The sequence below is a fragment of the Doryrhamphus excisus genome, linkage group LG12 (assembly GCF_037039965.1).
Source record: "Doryrhamphus excisus strain RoL-2023G ecotype Guam linkage group LG12, RoL_Dexc_Guam_v1.1, whole genome shotgun sequence".
NCBI classification, from domain to species: Eukaryota; Metazoa; Chordata; class Actinopteri; order Syngnathiformes; family Syngnathidae; genus Doryrhamphus; species Doryrhamphus excisus.
In genome coordinates, this window is record NC_136368.1 from 8,270,667 (window position 1) to 8,297,431 (window position 26,765).

Sequence of the window (26,765 nt, forward strand, 5' to 3'; positions counted from 1 at the left end):
AAACGTTTGTTGGACAGAGCTTACATTCTCAAAGCAGGAAGAGGAAATAATAGAATAATGTCCCTTTCTTTTGCATATAAAAATAAAAGCTATCAAGGCAAATATTGACATTACTTAAGAAACTGACTCCCGATGCTTAAAAAACAGAGGAGGTTGGCACATCACATTTTGTCTGCTTACAACAATGTCCTGATATCGCATTCCACAGGTAGAGTGGCCATGAAAGAGACAACAAAAACAACACCCCTATTGTGGCCGTCCCAACCAGAGACATACAAAGTGAGACGCCACACTTACCAATGCGGAACTGAAGAAGCCTTTTGGATTAAAGGTGAAACACCTTCAACAAGCAAGAAAAGATCAGTTGGCTCGATTCAAACAGAAGTACCTTGCTTTCCACATCTGACACCCCCACCCCCCAACAATTGTCTCATTCTACGGGAAGAGTGGTCGCCACACAGGGGAACAACAAGAAAACATCAACCCTGGTGTGGCCATCTCCACGGGACACACCCATCAGAGCCTTGTGGGTTAAAGTTTAAACCTCTTCAATAAACACTAATTCAGTTGTTTCCATTCACCTGCTTGCTCTCCCAAAGATTGTTTCATTCCACGGGAAGAGTGGCCACTAACAAGCTGTTTTGCCACCATAAAGGTTTAGGGAGCCATGCCAGTGAACAACAAAAAAACAACCGCCCCATTGTGAATGGCCCCAGGGGACACACCCAGCAGGGACAAATAGCAATACTCTACAATTAAAAATGTAGAAGTGAAGAAGCCTTTTGGATTAAAAGTGAAACCTCCTCAACAAACGGGAGTCCAATTGTGCAATTGCCTGGATTCAACCTTTGCAGATTTCGTCTTCTTTCAACAATGCCCAGTGAGAGTGGGCACTAACAAGCTGTTTTGCCACCAGCCAAAACAACAACCACCAAAACACCAACTCTAGTGTGGCCGGCCTCAGGGGACACACCCAGCAGGGACATATACAGGTAGAATCCACTCTTAAAAATGTAGAAGTAAAGAGGCCTTTCGGATTAAAGGTGAAACGTCTTCAGCCAACAAGAAGGGTCCAGTTGGCTCTTCAATCTTTGCAGGTTTTGCCTGCTTACAACTACGTCCTGACATCTCTCCCCCAAAGACTGTCCCATTCCACGGGAAGCGTAGCCACTAGGCTCAGGAACAACTAAAACGATCAACCCTATCGTGCCCACCCCCACCAGAGACATATATAGGCAGAGTCCACATTTAAAATCCTGAGCTGAAGGTGAACCATCCTTGGCAAATTGCTCATCCCAATGAAATGAAAGAGTGGCCACTGGGCACCTAAACAGTGGGACTCTATACCTAAAAAATGTGAACTGAAGAAGAGTCTTGATGCAACCTTTGCGGGTCTTCATGACCCGAAGGACTGAGACACCAATGCGGAACCTCCAATAAAAAAAGAAATATGGTACCAGCTATGGAATCTAATAATGTTCACATTCCAAAAGTCATGCATGGCGACACACTGCCAACATATCATATGGACAATCGGTTTTGGAGAGGATCGAGTGATGGACTCTATACAACCCGTATCAGACAATTAGAGCTCTGAATGTGCGATGGTACAGTATGCATAGTGCACAGTATGCATATAGCAAGTTTTACTGCATCTCATCATGGCTGAAGGCACGACAAAGCGTGAAAAGTCAAGGTGTTCTGTGGGCGATCTTGGATGCTCACTAATGATGGTGGTTCTAAGCCCTCAGGCTACCATCCTGAGTGCACTCAACACAGCGGTGCAAAAGGAGGTGAAAAGGCCCTGCAGCTCCAATTAGTAAAACAGAATAATAGAATAAGGAGAGAAGTTTTATTCGACTATAAATGGCCGTTTGGCATCATGCATTAAAGTGATAATATTAGAAGAGACAGAATTGCTTACTGCAGTTTTTTTTACATACAGTAAATGCAATCAGCTCCATTAACAAATTAGAAATATTAAAGGGCTCCGGAGTAGGCTGTGATTGGGGAAAGAGAAGATTGATTTAAACGCGTTGAAAAATGGCAGCACATTTGCTAAACGTTGCAAAAAAGTTGAGCCCAGGAAAGCAAAAGCTGCATAGCTAAGGCAACATAAATACACTCCATATATCATTCCTCTATTTGAATTTTAGACCTGCATTGATCGGGTTATGGCAGCGCAGTGCTAAAGGGCTGTATTATCTGTAAATCATCTACAGATCGATGGAGCAATTTGAACGGATGCAGGCTAACACGGCAGACATTCCAAGTAACTAAAATGCATGTTGGGCCAAGCACAAAGCAGCGTTTTTATAAGCTAAACCTGAAACCAAAACCTGAACCCACAGTATGCAACATTGTGTCAAGTAAAGATTTAATGCAAGACATTTCATTGAATTTCCATGCACACAAAGATCTGTTTGTGAGATGCTGCAGCTGAGATGTGTGCAGCCTGGCCAAAGTTTATTTTATTGTATCGGCCAATCTGGCCTCCTCTCTTCCCGTCCTTTAGTTAAACCCCCAAACTGCCTCCCAGTTTAGTTTTCTATCCAAGAAAAAGAGGGGGTGAAATCTAACTTTGGATTTCGTCTTTCATCTACCTCCATCTCTGGGTTCTTCGGCGGAAAATGTATCACTCTAAATGGGCCCTCTGCCGACAAGAGATTTTGTTTCTCATATTTTCTCCTGTGTTTTATACAGGAAGGATTTGCAGCAGAGGGGAATGAGTGGAATGAGAACAAGGAGGGTTTAATGAAAAGGCCAAGGGATTTGAGCATAAACATAACCATGTGTAAGAACACTCAGCACAAGGTGCTGAGCAGCTTTTGCTACAGAAAGAAAACAACGATTACAAGTTACATTCAATTTTGGTGTTCAAAAATAGATAAGTAAATGAACAACTTTTTACTTTTTACTTGTCACTCCCAGATTTAAAGGGGAACTGCACTTCTGCACTTCTGCACGTCATTCACAATCCTTATGTGAAACATGAACACCTTTATTTCCTTCACCTGTTCTGTGCCTTAAAAGACGAGAAAAGGAGTCAATATAGCGAGCTAACACTGCACGTCATTGGGATCACCTTTTGACTATGAAGACCTCTAACAATGTAGCATGGTTTGATATCCATGCTGTGATCATGCATTAACACGTACACTGATGTTAACATGTCATTGTTGCAGTATCTTGCCGTATTTTGAGGATTTAAACCACTACCCAAACTTATTTTCGAGGCGCATTGATACACATACTTATGCTAGTTTGGTCAACAACAGCAGCATAGACACAGCAACAACACTTACGATGTACACTCTCCTTAGGATGGCTGTGTCTTCCAGCACAAGGCGTGTGCTCTAGTCCTTGGGTAAAAAATGCTGACGGAAAACCAGCTTCTTATTGAGTGTTTGTAGTGAAATTGAGAGCTCGGTATCCACTCTTCCCGCTGAGACGACGCGTCGTGTTAGTTTGCCAGATAAAATAGTTTTTCATGTTAGCTGCAACAATAACAATATCGCTGTAGCTTGGTTAACAACCAAGTCATTCTTGTAAATGGAACACTTTTTTCGATACTCTGTGCATTTTTTTGTTTGTGAGAGCTTTATCGTCCAAGTAGATATAGCCCATGACGTCTGTTGTTAACTAACTCATATTAACTTGTTTTCTCACGCTAAAATGCACAGAAATGGGAAAAAAATATGTGTACATGAGGATTGTGAATATTGGGCAGAATTACAAAAAAAGTGCAGTTCCCCTTTAAAGTCAATAAAGGATAAACATCAGGAAAACTATTTAAGACTGTATAGATACAAAACATTGTAGCATTGCGCAACTTTAAAACAATTAAAATACTCACGGTTTTGAACAGTGTTTTTCACATCACAGACAATAAATTTAGTACAGTGGCACCTCGGTTTTTGTATTAATCTATTTCAATCTATTTCTAGTTCAACTAAATTACACTATATACAGTGAAGAAAATAAGTATTTGAACACCCTGCTATTTTGCTATTTCTCCCACTTAGAAATCATGGAGGGGTCTGAAATTTTCATCGTAGGTGCATGTCCACTGTGAGAGAGATAAACTAAAAAGAAAAATCCAGAAATCACAATGCATGATTTTTTAACAATTTATTTGTGTGATACAGCTGCAAATAAGTATTTGAACACCTGAGAAAATGAATGTTAATATTTGGTACAGTAGCCTTTGTTTGCTATTACAGAGGTCAAACGTTTCCTGTAGTTTTTCACCAGGTTTGCACACACTGCAGGAGGGATCTTGGCCCACTCCTCCACACAGATCTTCTCTAGATCAGTCAGGTTTCTGGGCTGTCGCTGAGAAACACGGAGTTTGAGCTCCCTCCAAAGACTTTCGATTGGGTTCAGGTCTGGAGACTGGCTGGGCCATGCTAGAACCTTGATATGCTTCTTACGGAGCCACTCCTTGGTTTTCCTGGCTGTGTGCTTCGGGTCGTTGTCGTGTTGGAAGACCCAGCCACGACCCATCTTCAATGCTCTGACAGAGGGAAGGAGGTTGTTCCCCAAAATCTCACAATACACGGCCCCAGTCATCCTCTCTTTAATGCAGTGCACTCGTCCTGTCCCATGTGCAGAAAAACACCCCCAAAGCATGATGCTACCACCCCCATGCTTCACAGTAGGGATGGTGTTCTTCGGATTGTACTCTTCATTCTTCTTCCTCCAAACACGCTTATTGGAATTATGACCAAAAAGTTCTATTTTGGTCTCATCTGACCATAAAACTTTCTCCCATGACTCCTCTGTATCATCCAAATGGTCATATGCAAACTTAAGACGGGCCTTGACATGTGCTGGTTTAAGCAGGGGAACCTTTCGTGCCATGCATGATTTCACATCATGACGTCTTAGTGTATTACCTACAGTAACCTTGGAAACGGTGGTCCCAGCTCTTTTCAGGTCATTGACCAAGTCCTGTCGTGTAGTTCTGGGCTGATTCCTCACCTTTCTTAGAATCATTGAGACCCCACGAGGTGATATCTTGCATGGGGCTCCACTCCGATTGAGATTGACCGTCATGTTTAGCTTCTTCCATTTTCTAATGATAGCTCCAACAGTGGACCTTTTTTCACCAAGCTGCTTGGTAATTGCTCCGTAGCCCTTTCCAGCCTTGTGGAGGTGTACAATTTTGTCTCTGGTGTCTTTGGACAGCTCTTTGGTCTTCGCCATGTTACAAGTTAAAGTCTTACTGATTGTATGGGGTGGACAGGTGTCTTTATGCAGCTAACGACCTCAAACAGGTGCATCTGATTCAGGATGATACATGGAGTGCAGGTGGACTTCTAATGGGCAGACTAACAGGTCTTTCAGGGTCAGAATTCTAGATGATACACAGGTGTTCAAATACTTATTTGCAGCTGTATCACACAAATAAATTGTTAAAAAATCATGCATTGTGATTTCTGGATTTTTCTTTTTAGTTTATCTCTCTCACAGTGGACATGCACCTACGATGAAAATTTCAGACCCCTCCATGATTTCTAAGTGGGAGAAATAGCAAAATAGCAGGGTGTTCAAATACTTATTTTCTTCACTGTATTATATATATATATATATATATATATATATATATATTAACACAAAAACACATTGTGCAGACAACATTATAGTTTTACATGTGGAAAATAATGCAAAATACATATCAATGACAAATGACGTAACTTTTACCAGTTTGACTGCAGCCATACTATACACACACACACACACACACACACACACATATATATATATATATATGTACTATCATATCATAGACAGGCAACAGAGCTGACTTGTGGTTCTGGTTTCCATTTCATTAGCTTGTCAATGGGCTGCTAACAAGGATGTTTTGTGATAACACGACATTAACAGCACACAGTGAACACACAGAATTCATGCAGTCGACAGGAAATGTGTGTTATTTTGCCATAAAACACACTAACCGAGGTTCCACTGGTAGTAGTCAAATGCAAAGTAGAAGTGTGACTATTCTTTCTTTGAGAGCGGCAATGGAGATGGAATGATTTCTGGGTAGAAGTTAAGAGCACGGTAACAGGGAACACAACCAATACATTTGGACTCACACATTGTGTTAATAACACAACAAGACTGAGTCAACTACATTTGGGATTCGTTGTGCATTCAATTCTGCAGAATGATGGGAAAAGGGACTAATAAAAACAACTAATACATTACAACGAATAATTTTCATCAAAAACCGAATCCTGCAAAAACTGGGATGTACAAAAACCGAGGTACCGGTGTATTATTAAAAAGCTGTGGTGACAGTATATATAGTATATGAACCAGAGCGACCCAAAATCAGTAGTATTCCGTCAAAGATTCCCAAATTATGAAGAACACCGGGACCAAATCCCCGCCTTAAGTAGGTATACAAAAATACCAATGAAGCAAAAGCCAAAAGTGCTGGAGAAAATCAGCAATAATTAATACCTACAAAGGCTTCAAATATGCATAAGATGTGAAACCCTTCAATTAAAGGCTTCATGAGTTCAGAGGTAACACAATGAATGCTTGGTCTCGTTTGATGAATGAAAGCTCAGTTGCACCATATTTTACAATCAGTCAATAAATCAACCAACCATACACCCACAGATATTAACAGCTGGATATTTCAGTCAAAATGTGTGAAGAACATACAAAGATGCAGACACAGGCTTCACGTATCCATAGGATTCAGGCAAACAACTTTTCAGTCATCAAGAGGTTGGACTTTGATCATCAAATGCATATCCTGTTTCTTCATGTGCTGTAATGTGTTCATGCATGCTTTGTCTGTTGTAGACTAAGTCCACATGTCCACTTTTGTTTAAAAAAATTCTAAAATAATTCTTAGACAGTAATCCCTCGTTTATTGCAGACCCGAATTTCTGCAAAGGAGTATTCCTTCCTTAAAAATTGAATCTTTTTGCAGTTATGAAATCCTGTTTATGGTGTTCTGAATAGAGTTTTTAACATCACGAGAGCCCTCTAGAGATTAAATGGAACCCACATAATAACCTTCACATCGACATTAAGCAGTATAGTACACATAATCAGAGAAAATGAGCCATTTGAGATGTAAATAAGACTTATGTGCTAATGCCTTGCAATAAATGTGTTCCGGAAGTGTGGATTTTAGCTGGATTATAGCCACAACTGTAGTCTGTGTTGTTATTATGATTTTTATTACTATGCCTATTGTGAGATAATTTAAACCTGCAGTAAACCTGTCCGTTCGTCCAGCAATCAAGTCTGGTGCTGGTCTCCCCAAACAATTACTGATACGAGTGACGAGTTAGAATAACATTTACAATTTGAATGCGGTGCATTTTCTTAATTCCTTGCACTTGTATTTTTGTACATTTAGACATTTTAAAACGTGACAATGCTTAATTTAGGCAAAAAATACAAAACATTTGCTTCAATATGAATATTTGTGGGCTAAGAATAGGCCGTATTCAAGTAGTAAACAGTGCCATTCATACAATTAATAGAGTGAAGTCGCAAAATTTGAACCGCAATGTGGCAAGGGATGACTGTACATCAAAAAGATATCAAAAAAATCGACACCAAACATATTTGGAGGCGTTCAAATGCATGCAACAGGTAGCGCCGTAAACCCTGATGACATGTTAGACATCAGAAAGCCAAAAGACACAAGAAGTTGAAAAAAAGGGAAACCTTCTACAGTATGATAGCTTGGATGAATAACCCACTTGAAAACAATGTAACAAACAAAAAATAAAAACGGGCAGTCCTCGCTTTATGATGTTTTCTTTGGTTACGGTGCACTCCTGTTAAATCCTTAATGCTGTACAAAAAGAAAATGAGAACCAGCTAGTGCACACAGCAGAATAATACGCAGGTGGAAAAATACATTGTGCCCACTGAGGGAAGACACAGTGCACATGTGTAAGGATCTGCATTTAAGAAATGGCCAGTGATAACTAGCAGTCTCATGACTGAGACTTTCTCCTGCCAAAAACCCTTTCTCTCGCCCCTTGGTAAAGCCCCTTGCAGTGCTAGTGCAAGTTTTATTGTTATTTGATTGTATTCAATCTTTTCATCAAGGTCGATTGTATGTCCTTCATGTATAATTCCAATTTAAGACAAAAACTCAACTTAAACTTTTAGGTGCCAGCATTGTTATCAGTTTTGATATTACTATTTCAAAAGGTTGTAGCTTGAAAATGGTTAGCGATAAAGGCATACTGCAAATGAGAAAAATTATCAGTATGACCCAAAGTTATTGATGGGAGTAAATATACTCATCTAATATAATAATGTCATCAGGCTCAGAATTGTTCAGATCCCTGTCTCCATGGTACCAAAATGTCTGATCGACTTGTGATCCTCTTCCTTATCTCTTAAGCAAACCCAGCCATCATCAACGCCATTTACAGTGGGATCTTGAACACCACTGCTGCCAGCACCGCCATCATTACTGCTATTATTATCAAGATAACTTATCTTATTGTCATCATATTCTCAGGTTATGTCTGTCTATTAGCAGTGCATTTGGGGCATCCCGCGGATGGTACGCTGTATGTCACTATTGCCGCATTTTATTTACATTCCCGCTAACCTTCTCACCATTAGCAACCCATCACATCCCCCCCAAATATCGTCAACCCCGAACATGGTCTAACAAAGCATCGGCTCAAGTATGTTGCATGTGGACTGTGAACGCACAAGGGGCTTCAAAGTCTATAAAGTTATCAACTTTACATAGAACACGCCCACACATGTTGCTCAGATTGAAATGACAGATGTCCGCCACCTCCTGGGGGTAAAGTATGAACTAGATGAGGCATCATATTTGCAGAAATGGCTTGTTAAATTCAGCAAAGTGGCTTGTTGCAATTTTGCAACTGTGGTGCTTAAAGAGTTAAAATTCCACAAAACCCATTCATAAATCGAGGACCTCCTGAAAAATGACAACATAGTCAGGTCTGACGCCGACACTGTCAAAATCAAAAATTTTGCACAAATGACTTTCAGTCAAATAAAATTCAGTTTGGAAAAGACCAAGAGAAAAGACTAAATCTAAGAAAAATAGTCGTGTTTGTGTGGACATAGCCCAAGTGCTCCGAGGTTTCACTGTGACCGATCAAAGGAACAACATACTTGACGTTGAAGGTGTACTTGTCAATCACTCCCTGCTGGAAAGTCCGCTCTAATTCTTTCTGTCTCTCAACCACTGGCTGACAAATAAACACCTGATTCTCCTCCTTGAAAAAAAAAACAGTCTGTTTTCATGTAGTGCATGAACCCAGGATAGGTTATTAAGTGTCAAGCTGGGTCCACACACTAGATCAGAGTGGACCACATAGACATATACTGTTCTAAATTCCACTGAAGAAAAAGAAGAAAACAAAACTGCTGTTGGAACAAAGGTGTTCCATTGGTTCCAGTGTGCTCCAGGGTCGTCAAATGGATGTTATCTGGTCTCACTGGATGACAGAATTGCTCATGGAAAGTCAACTCAGGAATTGTTCTTCTCTCATCAGTGCAACGTCTCCAGACAACCAGGAAGTGAAAGTGAAGGTGCATCCTGATCGGTCCGTTGCATCAATCATCGGGGATAGTTAGGTGACGACTCCACTGACTAGAGACTTTCAGGAAGTCCTGACGCCCTTTGATGCGTTGACATATTGTGTGATTCCCACGCAGTCCCCTTTTCAACAATGGGAATCACAGTAGTCACCTTCCTTATCCTGTCTGATGACCAACATGGGCTCAAGACCTGGCCCGCTATCAAGTTGAGGGATGTTTTGGTTGGGGTTGTGCATCAGATTACAGCTGGAGTTTTGGTTGTAGAAGCAGTTTGGATGATTTAGATGTTGGTTGTTATGGTACATCACTGAATGATGATGGCTAGTGCTGGTCTTCTTGGACCCCCAATGGTACAGAGAGCAGCACAATATCACCACCACAATTACAGTAACCAGAAGAAAGAGGGCGCCTCCTCCCGCTAACAAGTAGTACCAGTGGGCAGCAATGGTCTGCACTTCCACTGTGTCTACAGTAGGTTCCATCCCAGACATGGCACCCCCTGGGGGGCAGGAGGACACGTTACTAGTTGGTTGAGCAATGGTGGGAGGCAGACATGCAGACCACATAAAGGGTTAAAAGCTGGGATTGACCATTAGCAAAACCCGTCCATGTGTCGATACCAGAAGAACCAGAAGTAAACACATATGCAAGTTTGCCGCACCGGCTAGTCTTTCATACTGGAAATTAAATTTAACAATTTAATCACCCAATCTCATACATCTGTTGATGTATCAGTTTTGTATCCTCCAGATAAATATGATAAATATGTCTACTGCTATTAGTGGTACCTCTGTTTTCCAAAAAACCCAAACAAACACAGTTTTCATACGGTATGACCTGTCTAACTTCCTGTCTAACAAACTAGTCAGTTTGCTAGCATATCGTTCCGTGGAATCGAGTGCACAAACAAAGCATCCATGCATCGCTTCAGCTTCTTGAGTGCTTGGAGCTGTTGAACTCCAATTTTAAAAAAGCATCTCACGTCTCATCTGAGCTAACGAGTGACTCTGGGAACACCAAGTGTAGGTAGGACTGCAAGGTTTATAGTGTGTCATGGATTCACAATATTTATTGCTCAAAAGGATTTACATTAGGTGCAGCATGGCTCAGGTGGTAGAATGGTCTCCCAACCTGAAGGATGCTCTGTGATCCTCTCACAGTGTCCTTGGGAAAGATAGTGATACTGATGTTGCGTCATCAGTAGGTAAATGCACTAACAGAGCTTTAAGTGCCTTGGAGGTGGAAAAGTGCTATACCAGTAGAAAGAACATTTACTATTATTTCCTCTAGAAAGATTCCATTTTTGACAGACCCTTTGCAATGGATTAATTATGAAAACTGAGGTACCACTGCACTGTATGAGATTGTTCTAACATATTTTGTACTGTTGACAGTGTATGCTGAAAACCTGCATTTACCGAGCTTGCTAAATTATTTTACAATTGGTTTGGCGAATGGTCAGTAATTGCAGGTCTGAGCTGAAATATTTGCACCGGTCTGTGATAGCAAACATTCTACTATAGATGATGTTTGGTTGGTATTCACAGCGGCAACCTAATGCAAACAAATGCAGATGCAGTGTAAAATGACTCCAAATCTACATCCTATGCAAGGTGCTTGTAGGTGAATGATTTCCTTGGGCTTCTTTTCATCAAAGCGTTAAGGTGGATGCAAACAGCCAAACACGCAAATACACATGCCATGCATTTAGCTAGGTTCACAGAATGCAAATTATTGACTATGATTTGATGGTTTGGACAAATGAAGGTGAGAGTTATGTGGCAGGATGTTGAAAAATGCCTCATTTAGCAATCAGGATATATTGCTAAGTAAATGGGAAAGGTGAAGAAATTGCAGAGTAGCAGAGGATGAAACAGGAAGCCAACTTTAGAATTCAGGTTATCGGGATTTGATGAATATAGCATGTAAATGTCAGCTAACATTAGTATTTTTAATCATGTCCATTTTTGTATGCATATCTTTCCCCATCGGGCCATGGAAAATATAAGATGGTGGCCTAAAGCAGACTAGAACACACTATATAATCCGTGCTTTATGGACTTCTTTCTCAAAGTGAATAACAACTCCTTGTTTACCCTGACAGTAATCTGTAAACATTTAATGAGCTTGAGTAGGTCATCAGAGGGTCACTTAATAGTAGCTCTTCCTGTTTGTTTTGACTATTTTTAGGACTGGAACACAACTTTGAATGCTGACAGTATTCTGATCTTTTCTCATAAAAGCACACACACACACACACACACACACACACACACAAATACCCGCTTTAGTGGTGTTTCGTTTTTATGTTTTGTTTGCTCACGCCAAGTTTAGCGTTTGAATGCCTTAAAAAAGACCACATCTGAATCTTTTCTCAGTGATATCAGAGGCCAAAAGCTAGAAATCAGCTTTTTTTGTGGTGTCAAACTGAGTTTGTGTAGCAGTACGCAGTATTTCTTGGATAGGAATGATTAAATGCGGTTGTGGTTCAGCCTCCCATGATGAAGCATGTTTTCCAAACAGAAGCTGCATCAGTGATTCTAAACTGGTTGTGACCCGACGTCATCGCTTAATGACAAATGCTGGGTTTTCAACCCCCATACAGTATATGCGCTTGTGATTAGCATTAGAGATTTACATGGCCATTATGACAATTAAATCGATAACTAAGAGGCACATTTCACTTAAAACAACTGATTTATAGCAAGTTACAGGGATTTAGATTCTGTTCCACACTCCTGTTCAGAAGATGGCGGCAAAGCACACTGAAAGCTGCTTGCCAACCGCCAATAAACAACAGAAGAAGAAGAACGTACCCTGACAACTTTCCGTTTGAGCAGGTACAAGATACCTCAATCGGATTGGGGAAAGGAATATTTCACCCCTGGGAATCTGATTATATATTCATTCGGATTGGCACTTTTCTTTCAGAATGAGGTGTATACAAAGGTTACATTTCCGTTTCAGCAAATTAAGCCAATGCAAGCGGAATATTTGGGTCCATGTACATGTGGCTATTGATCTTCACGGATCTACACAACATCAGGTACCATGCCATTGCATGGACATAGATTATTGTGAATAACAGTGAACACAAACCGAGTTTGATCCTTGTGTTTACAGCAAGTGTAAGGATGCTATGTTGTTGCACCAAAGGTTATTTTGAAAGAAAAGCTGTCAACTCTTTTCAGGGGTCCAGCCACGTGGGCACTGTGGCAAATGATATTTCTGGTTAAAATTATCATGGAAGATCAGAGTTTTACTTATTTTATAATGCAAATGTTAACATTTCGGTCTATATTCCTTTCGCTCCCTATTAGAAAATGAACACCTCAACACGGGAAGTGAACACGTTTTCAATGACAAAGTGTAAAGTATATGAATAATGTGTTAACAATTATGTTTGGACATCATGGCTGGAATGAGTTATCAGCAGTAGACATGGAGAAGAGGGAGGATTAAACGCTCTCAACTTTGATTTTTCCAACTCCTTTTCAGACATGATGAATTGTGTGAACACATCATGTTTCTTAACGCTCATTTGCTTTCTTGTTAAGCATCCAACCAAGCTCATTGCTGTTGCTGTATCATATTCCGATATCTAATAGAAAAATACATCACTGATGGATTTGATACATCAGCAATACATTCATACAATCATTTTCTAAAGCTTGTCCTCACGAGCTGTCTTAGGCCGAGAGGCGGGGTACACCCTGGACTGGTGGCCAGCCAATCCCAGGGCACATATAGACAAACAACCATTCCCACCCACATTCATACCTATGGACAATTTGGAGGACAGCAAGACAGACTTATTGAATTTTCTTAGCCTATGTACTGTACCGTTTTTCATTTAAAAATGCCCTCTGATAACATTTTCTTTCACACTAAGTTTATACACCAAGAGATTAAAACCATTCATTTCAGACTAATGACTCAGCAATTTTGCAAAAGCTCTTGCAAATGTATTTGGGAAGTTTTCCACTGAGATTTACGGACGACCTGGCAGACAACCAATCATATCAGCCCAGCGTGCAGGGAGACATGCTTGAACAGTGCAGTGAACCTATTTTATACATTTATAAACGTACTTTTTTCTATACATTCAAGGTATGTTGTCATTCAGATCTCAATACTGGATGGAACGTCCACAAATAATGTTATTTAAGACCAAGGCAGGGCTTGAAGCTGAGCTTAGCAACAAGCAGGAAGCACAGACATTTTGCACAGGAAATGTAAAAGAAGCTTACTTGTTATGTCAGGAGTCAACGGAGGAAAAGACTCTGTAAAAAAGAAAGAGAATAAACAATGACTATTCAATTATTGGAATTCCAACAGGGGCTTTTCAAAGGTTCCAAAATGTTGCCTTTTTCTCTCCAGTCTGTTGTTCTCTGCTTTCAGGGTGACATGCATGGTTGAAATATTCAGCATTATTATGGGTATTATGGAACGTGAGGAGAACATCTCATTCCATAGTGATACTCAGTTTTTGCTGTTAATTCAGTCCAAAGAAAAAAACAAATGTACTGAAACCAAAGCAACTTTCCCCACTGGAAATAATGTAAATCCATTCAATCTGTTCCAGACATCCCTAAATATGAACCAAAAAAAATAGGGCTGTCACATGATTCAAACTATTTAATCACAGTTCTTAAATTAATCACAGTTAATCACCATTAGAATCTGAAATATGCCCTTTTAGTAGTAGTTAACGAACAAAAAGATACATAAATAGTACAGGATTATAGATACAGGATTATATATACAGTATTTAGTATAAAGACCATATCATCTATGATAACCCGCCTAGTCTGCTCCTAATGGGTCTGCAATAAATAAATATGATTTTTTTTCATTTGATTCATCATTCATAATTATCTTCAGTATATTTATTCCAGACTCCATTCACTGTCCAATATTTGATCATGTTCTAATTACAATATATTAAGTTCCATATTTCCATATTCATATTTCACATTTAATTTACTTGTATATAATCCTGGGTAAAATTTTCATTTGTTAATATTTTTATGTTGTTTATATTGTCTATTTTTAGATGGTTTATTATTATTTAACTGGTTCTGTCCTCTTTGCTGCTGTGGAATGTAAATCTCCCCACTGAGGGACGAATAAAGGTATATCTAATATAATCTATCTTTATTATTTATTGAATGTACATTATTGGAACAAATTGATCATGAAAATGACAGTATCACAGTACTTGCCAAGGCAGCGGTAAATGTTTGTCACGTTTCAAAATGGTAGTTTAACGCCAAATTGCATTTCCCAGTCAGACAGTTGTGGGGATATCTTTTTTTTCAATTTTTTTTTTTTTTACAGTAAATGATCTTTAGCTGAGACACAAGCTGGGAAAAGGGGAGGTGAAGGCAAAATTAGAGGCACTTTGAAAGTGAGTTAGAGTATCGTTTAAACGCCTGAGGACATCTGAGCTTGATAATGAGACATCAGTACATCAGCAGTGCAGGACAGGATTCACAAATGATAAGAGCAGGTAAAATAAGTCAACTTTAAGTAGAGTAGTTAGAACTGTTTGTTTGTGTCAGAGAGAGCGACACACACGGTCTGGCCCCCCAAATATAGCTCGGAGGCATGTTTCATTTACCGTTTGAGGCCTGCTGATGACCTAGACTGAGCGGAAAGATGAGACATGAGAGACCAAAAGAAGAAAGGACTGGCATCCAAAAATGACAGGGTGGGGTGATGTTGAAAACTAAAGGAAAAAGATATGTAATAAAAGATAAATGAAAACGCCCAACGGCAGTTTGTGGCCTAGTTTCATTTTTATTTTTCATTCTTAATGTCTGTAAATGCAAAATATAATAATGACTTCCCCTGCTCTCTTTTTGCAGTCCAATCTCTCGTGAGGACTACGGAAAGGATCGGAGTACGGAAAGTCAGACTTACGTGTGCACTGCTCCAGGCTGATGCTGTTACTCATGTGAATGTTGTCTATTCTGATGTGGCCTCTGGTTGGATGGTCAAAGAAGCCTTCAAACACCACCTGTACCCGAGAACAAACAATGACTTTAATACCATCTTCAGGTCAACAGTATGAATTCTGTATTGATTGGCTCAATTACAGTTAGGTACGCATGCACAGGTCCAGTCAAACGGCTGCATTTACAAAAATATCATTAATGTTTATTGTTAATTAGCTTTTTCTGTTTACGTTATGCCTTTAACTGAATTTATAAATTTTTTGCTGATTTCGTCTTATTCCTGTAATGTGCAACAGAGCAATAAAAAAAACAGGCCACAGACTGCAAATGGCCCCAAGGCCGCACTTTGTGACTCTGTGATCAATCGCAACTCTCGTTGACTATTTAGCTTGTTAGCTTCCGGTTGTGAAAGAATGATGGTAATTATAGAGGCAAAAGGAGAGTTATTGCAGCTGGAACTAATTGATGTCTGACAACAGTCACTCGGTCTGAAACCTGAGAAAAGGTGTTTAAAAAGTCATGAATGCCAGCCAGTGTGTCTGTGCAAGTGGACGTTCCGCCTCGGTCACAACCATGCATGTTTCCAACCATGCATGTTGTGTGCTCATTGGCAGCAGAGGGCATGCATGTCACATTTGTCTGTAGCCTCGACGCAGCCTGCCTGCAGCCAAAGTTCCTCCAACACAAAAAGTTCGACGTCATGCATGCTCACAAATCCACACCAGGATTTGGGACAGGAAGCACCACATACAGAATTTTGTCCACAGAAATTTAGTCCACATTTCACAAGTAGACAGCATGCACTTGTGAGTTGGGACCGTTGCTTAACCCTAACCCTAAACCTCACTCTCTCAGCTTTAAGAGCTGTGTTGAACGTCAGGCAGGATATACAAACACAGAAAACAATGTACTACTACTAAGTGTATGTACTACAAGCCCACCGATCACAGCGTTAAAGGATTCAAGGATTGTATTGCAGGTGCATGTCACGCGTACAATTTCAAGTGTTCAACCTACTTGATATTCCTTGGGACTTTGGGGCAGAATTGTGCGGCCCTCCCGCCAGTGGGGCCCCTGATCTCCTTTCAAGGTCCACAGCAAGGTTTCCTCCAGATCACTGTCCCTCAGCAGGACCCTCAGACTCCCCACTGCTTCTCCTAGAAGCTGGTAGTAGAAGACCAAGCAGAGTGGGCCTTGCTCTGGAGCCACTTCTGGACTAAGGAGCCTGGCACGCTTGCGTTGGGTGTGGGATCCCGCATCCAAATGGAGGTAGTTCCCTGAGAAATCTGCACAAAGGACATTTTTGTCATTGTTAAATACATGCAGGTCTTTTTATACTGAACTGTGATAAAGATCACTGAAAATCACCTGGCTTACTGAAATTCATTTTATATTTACAATACCCATAAAGAATACTGTGAATTTGTGGTTCTGTAGAGCATTACCACCATCGTTCTGTGGTAGGAAGTTAAGCCGCAAATGAAACCCCCATTTCATCTTGGCTGCCAATCATGGCGTACTTCACAGCCCTGATCATCATGAACGTAGACGTGCAAGTACCTGATGTAGCAACACATATATCCTTTTATCTATCCACAGTAGCAATCTGTCGATCTAAGGCCCAAAAAACATATCACAGCCAATGAATAATGTATTTGGCTGAGTTAACTCACTTTCTTGACTTGGAGGCATTAAAAAGGGACCTAAATTCTAGCTGCTCATTAAGTACATTTAGGGGAGGAAAAAAGTAGCATTGTTTTGTTTTTCCAGCTTTTGATCTTGGCCAGTGTACAAAGGAAGAGAATTAATTAGCAACTCTCCTTGGGCGAGCGAGGCGGAGATGCTCGGGGGGAGTGTCTTAGCGCTTATGTATGAGTGTGCATGTTCGCATCATTTGTAGTTGTGTAGCCTCATCTTCATATCTGTGTGTGTGTGTGTGTTCTGTCAGTCATTGTGCATGACTGAAATAATAAGCACCTTGTGTGTATTTGTGATTAGTGGACATGAAAAACCTTTCTGGAGTGGAGTGATGTTATGTGTAGGGGTGTCACAAGATTTCGCAAGATTAATACATGACAAGATTTCTCATGCATAAAAAAATGTTTTGTGGGCACGAGGCCTGGGATGATGATAAATTAATTAATTAATCACACAAAACATTAAAATGAACTCCAATAATTTTGCTGGCCCCCTTACGTGCGTATCTGTTTTCCTTGTCACTCGCCTTCAAACAGGCAGGAAGAGGTTTCACGTTTGTTCCATAGAACAACGGCATGAACGGAGTGAGTCATTTTGTTAGTCGTACAGTCTGTATTACTCTGGGTGGAGAGGAAGGGCTGGTGGCATACACACACAGTGCAGAAGAGTGTAATGTAGTACACATTATATTAGGAGATTGCAATATTCTGTCCGATCGTTTTATAAATATCTTTGTAGTATGTACTATCGATGTACTTTTCTTAAAATTGACGTTAATATCTTGTCTTGTTTCGTAGACCCAATCTGGTGTTTGGCCTCATCTCGCAAGCTCAGTGCCTTGTGACACCCCGAGTTAAGTGTATTGTATCCTACTGTATATTCTTACAGTAGGATCAGTTCTCTACTGATTTGCAACGATGAGTTTGGACAGTGTATTCCCACATCCGTGATTCAGCATTCACATCTGCACATTTCTGGTAAAAACAACACTTTTTTTTCGGCAGAAAACACATTTCATTCACCAAAATGACTAACATACATGTAGCACAATTTTTACATTTTTATGCCTTTATGCTTCACTTCTTGTGTTTTTTTTTGCATTAAGATTTCACACTTTATTCAATGGCCTTTGAAGACACCAGAGTTGCTGTGAGTGGAAAAAGTGAACTTATATCTACCTCTTACATACCAACAATATTACATTACATTACATATAACATTATCATTCATTAGTGGTGAGTACACTCGCCTCCAAAAGTTTGGGAACTTGTAACAAAAAAAGTCTGTTAAAAAAATAAATAAAAGGGTTGGCTCTGCAGAATTAGCTAGCGGATTATTTGATTAATAGACATTAAAAGTTTGCTTCTTGACCTCTCAGTGACCCGGGTGGGCTACTGCATTATCCTGTAATAATCAAGTTTTGGTTGACAGCTCTGGGTGGATGAATAAAATTGCAGTTTCATATTTTGAGTGATTTCTGTAGTGTAGTTGCTTTAAAATGGGCTGAGAGCCAAATCATCAAAAGAGCCACATCTGGCTCCCGAGCCATAGGTTAGCTCCGCCTGCGTTAAGCAGTCAGATTGCGACTATAATGTCAGAACATAAAAAAACATCAGGCACACCTAGGAGAAGCTATTAATGCTTCAAACATATCTCTGAAAGCGTCAGAAAACTCGCAATGGGAATGGCTTCATCAATAAATTATAGAAGGCAGCCGAGGGAATAGAAGAATTGGCAAAACTGGAAGCGGAAGTGACACTTTCAAAGTAAAAGGTTTCAAAATAAGGATCCGTGCCTAAATGTGCATAAAGTAAATGCTAAATTGATCTGTGGCGGTCCAAATGTATTAGTGGCAGGCACCACAAATACATGACTGGGAAACACTGTGTTTAGTTCCCACTGTGCATATTTCATACACAATTAATTTGGAACCAAATTTACAGTCATTTATCAGTAATTTAATTCATTCTTTTTTATTACATATAATTGCTATGAAATATGATTTGGGTCTGAACAAACAAAGTAAGACTAGCAGAGAGGGTGGACGTCGATTCTCCTCAAGCAATTGAAATGAAACGTATAATATGTATGATACTGTATTACAGTGGCAGTAAGTGGCTTTTTGGTGCTTTCAGAAACTCTTCTCCTTTGCTTTTCAATGAAAATCTTGACAGAGAAAAGAATTTCAGTTATGCTGATATCTGAGATCAAAAGGATCATGTTTGAGCTCTGTTCAGTTCCGATGGAGGTTTTCTCTTTTAAAACGTCCGTAAAGAGCTTTCAGTGACAAGTGCTAGGTTTTGATCTGCGTGGGGAGACAGCTTTCAGACAGGATGCCACGCTAATGTGACTGTAGAACAAGACTTGATGTCATGTTGCTGTCTAACGCACAAACTCACATAAGCAGGAAGGGAGCCCTGTCTAATCATGAAGCAACTGTGCAGCCAACCTTAAAGTGGTTGACATTAACACACGCACAGAGACACTTGGTATATGGCAAGGTCATATGTGGGTGGGAGGGGGCTTCTGACTGTTCAATATGTGGACGGACCACCTTGAGTGGTTAAATAGTATGTGTGTTTGTGTCTGCAAAAAGCCTCTGGGAGATGTGGAGAGCAAAGGCAGCACTTCTGTCAGAGCCATCAACTGATTTATCTAACTGCTGTGGGCTGTGTCTGTGTGTGTAAGTACAGTGGCTATTGTGCAAATGTCTGTGTGTGTGTGTGTGTGTGTGTCTTTGTGTGAGGACAGAGGGCAGGGTGATGCAGCAAGTGTGTGACTGACAGATGATGCGGTCCAGGTCTTCCTCAGAATGTCTTAATAAAGATGAACAGATGTGAAAAGTATGAGTGACATAAACAAGAACAGGAGTGGGAAGGTGTGACCATAGCGACGGACAGGAAGTGGAATATGACAATGAACAATGACAATGACAATGACTGCGTGTTCCACACTACAAATCACAGTCAGTTTTGCACTTAATAAACTAGTCAGTTTGCCCTGCCCTCCATCATTGTGGGAAATCAAGTGTGTCAGCAAAGCATTCTACACCATTCATTCATTTTCTACCGCTTATCCTCACGAGGGTCGCGGGGGTGCTGGAGCCTAGCTCAGCTGTCTTTGGGCAGGGTCCACCCTGGGCTGGTAACCAGCCAATGACAGGGCACATATAGACAAACAACCATTCCCACCCACATTCATACCTATGGACAATTTGGAGTGGCCAATTAACCTAGCATGTTTTTGGAATGTGGGAGGAAACCGGAGTACCCAGAGAAAACCCACGCATGCACGGGGAGAACTCCATGCAAACTCCACAGATGGCCGAGGGTGGAACTGAACTCCGGTCTCCTCCTTCTACACCAGTGGTTCTCAATTATTGCCCCACCTCGGGGAAAGACATTTTTTCACGCCGCCACTGAATTGAAATACTATTGAGAACCTGATACAGTAATGCCTCATTTATCGTTGTTAATTGGTTCCAAACCTGACCGTGATAAGTGAATTTCCGCAAAGTAGGCTAAATTGAACATTTTCATAGAGCATAGGAAACAACTTATATAACTTTGAAAATATTTTTTTAAACAATATTAGAGCCCTCTAGACATGAGATAACACTGCTATAGTCACCTTTACACTCATATTACCCAATATAGTAGACATAATAGGAGAAAATAAGCCATTTAAGACCTATGCTTGTGTTTGTTGCTATAAATGTGTTGTAGGATGTTAAGGGAGCTGAGTGAGGAGCAAACAGCAATTGGTGTCGGTAGCTCGAGTTACCGACACCAATTGTGTACTGTACTCGAGTACAGTAGCTCGAGTTAGGGATTATTGTGCCTGCTGTGCAATAAAAAGCTGTTGTTCCAGCGATCAAGTCAGGTGTTTCTGTGTCTCACCCAACATTACAGTGACGTTACTGACACTTAGTGACCAGTGTAGAATACTACATATTGTCACAGCATGTCTTTCAATGAGTCCTCTTTATGTCTTACATTTGAACTTCTCATGCTTGAGAATGGTTAAGTCACACAAAAAATATGTAAAATGAGCTTATGTGGTCTTTACAAATAATAAAGAATGTGAGTGTGGTGGGAATGGTTGTTTGTCTATATGTGCCCTGTGATTGGCTGGCCACCAGTCCAGGGTGTACCCCGCCTCTCGCCCAAAGACAGCTGGGATAGGCTCCAGCATGCCCGCGACCGTTGTGAGGATAAGCGGTAGAAAATGGATGGATGGAAGCCACGTTCAACCAGGAAACAGCAGAATTTACATCATTTATTAATATGTATTTTTTTTTAACGTGACAGAGTGAAACTTCCAAATTTGAAGCGTGAAGTGGCAAGGGGCTACTCTAATATTGTATTATGTGTACAAACCACTGTATGCGTTGCCAATCATGTAATGACCTGTAACATCTGTAACAAACTCCCCCTACCCCCACTATTTGAGAAGCACTGCCATCTGTGTTGCTGACTCACTGTTTGTGCATTTTTTCTATTGAGTGCAACTCCGAAATAATCCGCCACAGGCCCAAAAAAAAGTTGTGAGTACCAATGCTCAGATGGTGAATGTCAGAAACATTATTGAATTCCATCTCGCCAGGATGTATGGTAAGTCTGCACCAACGATAAGCTAGTCTGCATGTAAAACTATCACGAGGAAAGGATTCATTTGATTTACATTATTTCCTACTGGATAAATTGCCTCGGTTTTTATCGTTTATTTCAAATTCTTGATGAAAATTACTGATAACACTGTGTTATTATGATTATTATTTGGAAATATCCTTGCACACAGTTTCCCTGGGAAATGAGTTGAAAAAAATGCATGTATTTGATATCTTACAGGCAAAGACAGCTCTCTGGGGAAAAATTACATTTCTAATAATTGTTCCCTTTTTCCTTCTTCCTCTCTAAATCTGCCATGATGTCAGAGGGGGCTGACCTGTCGACTCAATCATGTTTTTATGACACCACAAGGCTTAGAGGCAGAGAGTATAAATATAAATGTCCATTACTCAGCCATGTTCCTGGGGTCAACCCTTCAAGACATGTACAGTGCATAATACTCTTCGTGAACTCAGCATATAAGCACATATGTAAGTACTCACTATCTGATCCCAGTGTCAGGTCCAGCCTGGTTTCATGTGGGCCATGACCAGCAGAACTGCTCCCAGCGGTGTGCAGGGACCAGCTGACACCTGACTGGGGATCAGCAGACCAGCCGCACAAGCTCTGTTCAAAGTCACATACGGCCCACAGCGACGGCGTGGTGGCTACAACACAGACAGAAACATATGCCAACATATGTGAATAATGTGCATAAACATGGACTTTTACAACTGAATCTGCTTTTATATCATGCAGTGCCAATTTCACCAAATGACTGATTTGAACAGATCTGCCTCTATTGTATCTCCAGATGTCTGGTGTATATAAATTGTATAAATTATAAATTGGAAGTCCTTGGCCAGACAGGGAACCATGTGTCAAAGCTGGAATTCCTCAAAATATTGAAACTTTTTCATAAAACAGAATGATTTCTATGTAAATACTATAAGGATATTAAAATGATATATCAATGTAATAAAACACTCTTCACATAAAAGTTGTAATGTGGCCCAATCATAGTTTTTATGAAGGGTTAATAAAACTCCTGCTGTTTTATACACATTTAGTGCTCACAGAGAATCTTACAACTTTTTAATCAATTCATAATTCATAATATGACTATTTCACTAAAATGAGGAGTGAGAAAGAGGACAATGAAAAGAATATGAAGGAAAGTTACATGATATTAAATGTTATTAAACGACCGTTTCCAGCATGGCCACATGTGTGTGTATCATATCATATTCATAACGTGTGTGTGTGTGTGTGTGTGTGAGAGAGAGCAGATTGTGGGACACACAGAGCTTCATCTGGGACTTTTTGATTCCAACAGAGTTCAAAGCCCACAGACCCAGTGGTGCACAATGACATCATCAGCTTGACCTTAAGACTTAAAAGTGTATGTGTGTGAATGTAGAGAGGTGTGTGTGTGTGTGTGTGTGTGTGTAGGTGGATGTGTTTTTTTACCAGGTCTCATTACTGCGGTAGATTGCTCCACCCTTGGCAGAGTCGGGGTCGCTGTGTCAGGTACAGTGGTCATTTCTATAGGAAAGAAAAGAAAATACACTTAAATAAAACAGTAACAGCACAATATTCTTTATTCTTATTGACCACGGCTGCAAAACCCACAAGAATGAGAAAGAATGTGACGAAATAAAACCCCTCAAACCGCAAAGGTGGTGTCCGTGTCCATCTTTTACAGTCATCATTAATATGCATTTTACATTGTTTTCTGCATGTAAAACTATGTAAACTTTGCAAACAAACATGTTTTGTGTTAACATTTTTGAGACTTGTGGGGTGACTTTGTTAGCAAATAACTACAGCGTCCATCCATCGATCCATCCATGAGGGTTGCGGGCATGCTGGAGCCTATCCCAGCTGTCTTTGGGCGAGAGACGGGGTACACCCTGGACTGGTGGCCAGCCAATCACAGGGCACATATAGACAAACAACCATTCACACCCACATTCATACATATGGACAATTTGGAGTGGCCAGTTAACCTAGCATGTTTTTGGAAATGGGGAGGAAATCGGAGTACCCGGAGAAAACCCACGCATGCACGGGGAGAACATGCAAACTCCACACAGAGATGGCCGAGTGGGGAGAACTACAGAGTCGATATTTGATAAAAATACATTAAGAACACAGTTGGTCTCATGCAGTGTATTAATAACACGGTCCCATATTGTATGTATGACACAAAACTTTGGTGTAAAATTTTGATGTTTACTGAAAAACACACTAACTGGGGCATTTGCTAAACAAGGTTAGAGTACGTTTCAGTTTGAGTCCGGCCTTCGTGAACGGATTAATTCTGCTAACCAAGGTTCCACCGTACTGCGCCAGTATTCTGTACTTTGTAAAGAAATACAACACAACTATCTGACAAAGACTGAGTGTTTTTTGCTGCACTAGTCACTGCTGTCTGTTACTGTAGGGCTGCGGTTCGGACTAACCACGCACACACACAGTGATAGATGCTGCACTCCCAGCGACCTTGGTGTCAGCCTGTGTATGATAAATCAAAGAGTGGTGCAAACACAAACACATCAGCTGTGTGGTTTGTCATTAAAAGACCTTCTGGCTGTGATAATCAGTTTTCCATTGTTTCTTCTTTAAACACCACTGAAGGTATAACCAGCTCCCTCTTTCACAGTCCTGTAAGTGTTGACATGTGTTTATCTGGTTCCTTTCACCAAGTCTCTTCGGTCTTTCACTCAAGAGCTCTTTTTGTGTGCAAAACTCCTATCTCCATCTGAAAAAACCTTTCGACGAACACTCAACCATACACACAGACACGTCTCCCCCTTTCACTGCGCGTAAACCACTTCTTTGTGCTCTCTAAGGAATTATCGGTTGTTTATAAGCATCATTCGTATGCTCTTTTAGTGTCTATCTTACTGTCTCCCGTGGTCCCACATAAGCTGGACACATCAGCTCGAAAAGTCAGAGCGGACTGTGGATTTAGTCTTTGTTTGCATTGCAAGTCTAAACCACTCGCATGAGGATTTGTTTGTGTATCCTTCGTGTGAATGTTCAACCTCTGCTTACATTTGCTAATAGCCTTCAGGTCACCAGCGCTTTTGCAAAAAACATTCTTCTTGTGTGTGTGTGTGTGTGTGTACATAGTTACACTGTTGTTTACAAAATGGAAGCATTCAAGATTGTTATGTAAAAGCAGGCACTTAGTATTGGGTCTTGTTAGAACCATGCAGCGCAGTTTGAGTTCTTGCAAAGTTAGCCTTGTTTCAACCAAGATCCCTGCCTAGTCGTGGTTCCGCATTCACTACCTACCATGTTCACTCATTTATATTCTTTAAACTGTAAATGATTATTATTTTCAATATGAACAAGTCAGATACAGCAAAGACGAGATATATAATCGGACTGACACATACAGTAAACCCCCTTCCAGAACATTGACGGGAGCGGAGGCAAGAGGGGAACCATGCTGAAACCAGTACATACATACACAGTACACAATACACAGTATTGTACACAGTACAATATAATATATGCTTAGCTATTTCAACAACACATTGACATCTTAGCTTTATAGGTGACAAAGCAAAATAGTGTAATAGCTAAGAATAATGCATCACATCCTTGATTAGGGTACGCCCTGGTTAGCATGTTTTTTGGTTAACGACAAAAGTCACAGCAAAATTTGGCGGTTCTTTCCTGATTAGCCTACAGTTTGCACCTGTTTTGTTTGTGGTTATTAATACAATGTGTTAGTCCAACTGTGTCTGCAATGCATTTTTATTGTTTTATTCCTTTAGTAAAGGCCATTCTGATTGTTAGCAGCCTATTAGCTTGCTAACAAAAGGGAAACCAGAACCGGAAGTCAGCTCTGTTGCCAGTCAATGATGTCATCAGCCATTGACGCTATGCTAACTAACGTCACACATTCCTGCTTTTCTTCTGATCATGGCTGCTAAATAATCCACAATGGAGCCAAAGAAAGTTGCAAGTTCCAACACTTTAGATAAGGAAGGTGAGAAACACGTTTGAATTCAAGAAATAACTCAAAAAACACAAAGGTTGTGTTTGAGTGGACCTTTGTATTCAGTGAAGGTAAAAGCTAAGTGAGGCTAAAAATTAATTTGCCCCCTTTATTCATAGTTTTTATGTAGAAAGTGCGCCAGAGTTGGGACACCAGTGCAGTACCCGTACTAACTGACTTACACACGCAGGATCAGATATTAACACAGGATAAGTAGCTCCCAGCAGCTGACATTAAGCGCTTTTAATTTGGTGCCCTTTACCTCTGTAATTAGCCCCCCGTGTGGAGGGGAAAGAAAGAGGAAGTGAGCAGAGAGAAGGGCAGACAGATATGAAGACAGAACCATTCATGTTGCTCAGCGCTACTTTCCAAATTAATGACCACACACAGCGTTTGGCAACTCTCTTTTCTTTGGTCGGGCCTCCTACCTGCCAATCTATGTTTGTCAATGCTTTCCTTGTCCTCCTTACCCTACCCTGCTGTCTGGTTGCACATTATCTAACGTCAATTACTGTGAATATTGTCTTTATTTTAACACAATTATCCTAGAAGGGGATCCTTTTGGACGATAATAAGGCACAGTCTTCTTAAAAGCACTTAAAGAAACAGAAGGTGTTGGTTCTCACAACCACACACACACAGCTCAAGGCTCATTGTAAAGCTGCTGACTAAGCAGAAACAGAGACGAAAACTGTTCAATTATGGAAAGAGCTCTGGGTATAAATCCACTTCTGTCTGCCTAAATAATGACTACCCATTCTATATATGTGTATATACTGTATATGTGTGTGTGTATGTGACAAAAGCAAGAAAACTGTGAATACTTTCTTAGTGACATGGTTCCTGTCATGGGGATTTCCTCAATTTAAAGATTCACTAGCAGTCTAAACCTTTTGTTTACATGCT

At 40.4% G+C, this 26,765-nt stretch overlaps 1 protein-coding gene across 1 annotated transcript in view; it reads right to left on the minus strand.

Moving 5' to 3' along the window:
• LOC131135492 (neuropilin-2-like) overlaps window positions 1-26,765 on the minus strand; it is a 110,375-nt gene that overhangs the window by 5,883 nt on the left and 77,727 nt on the right. Inside the window, exons 12-16 of the mRNA XM_058081458.2 lie at window positions 23,315-23,389; window positions 22,348-22,512; window positions 16,554-16,822; window positions 15,502-15,598; window positions 13,827-13,859 (exon numbers count right to left, since the gene is read on the minus strand). Of these exons, the coding sequence (XP_057937441.2) occupies window positions 13,827-13,859; window positions 15,502-15,598; window positions 16,554-16,822; window positions 22,348-22,512; window positions 23,315-23,389 (639 nt within the window). The remainder of the gene's footprint in view (window positions 1-13,826; window positions 13,860-15,501; window positions 15,599-16,553; window positions 16,823-22,347; window positions 22,513-23,314; window positions 23,390-26,765) is intronic.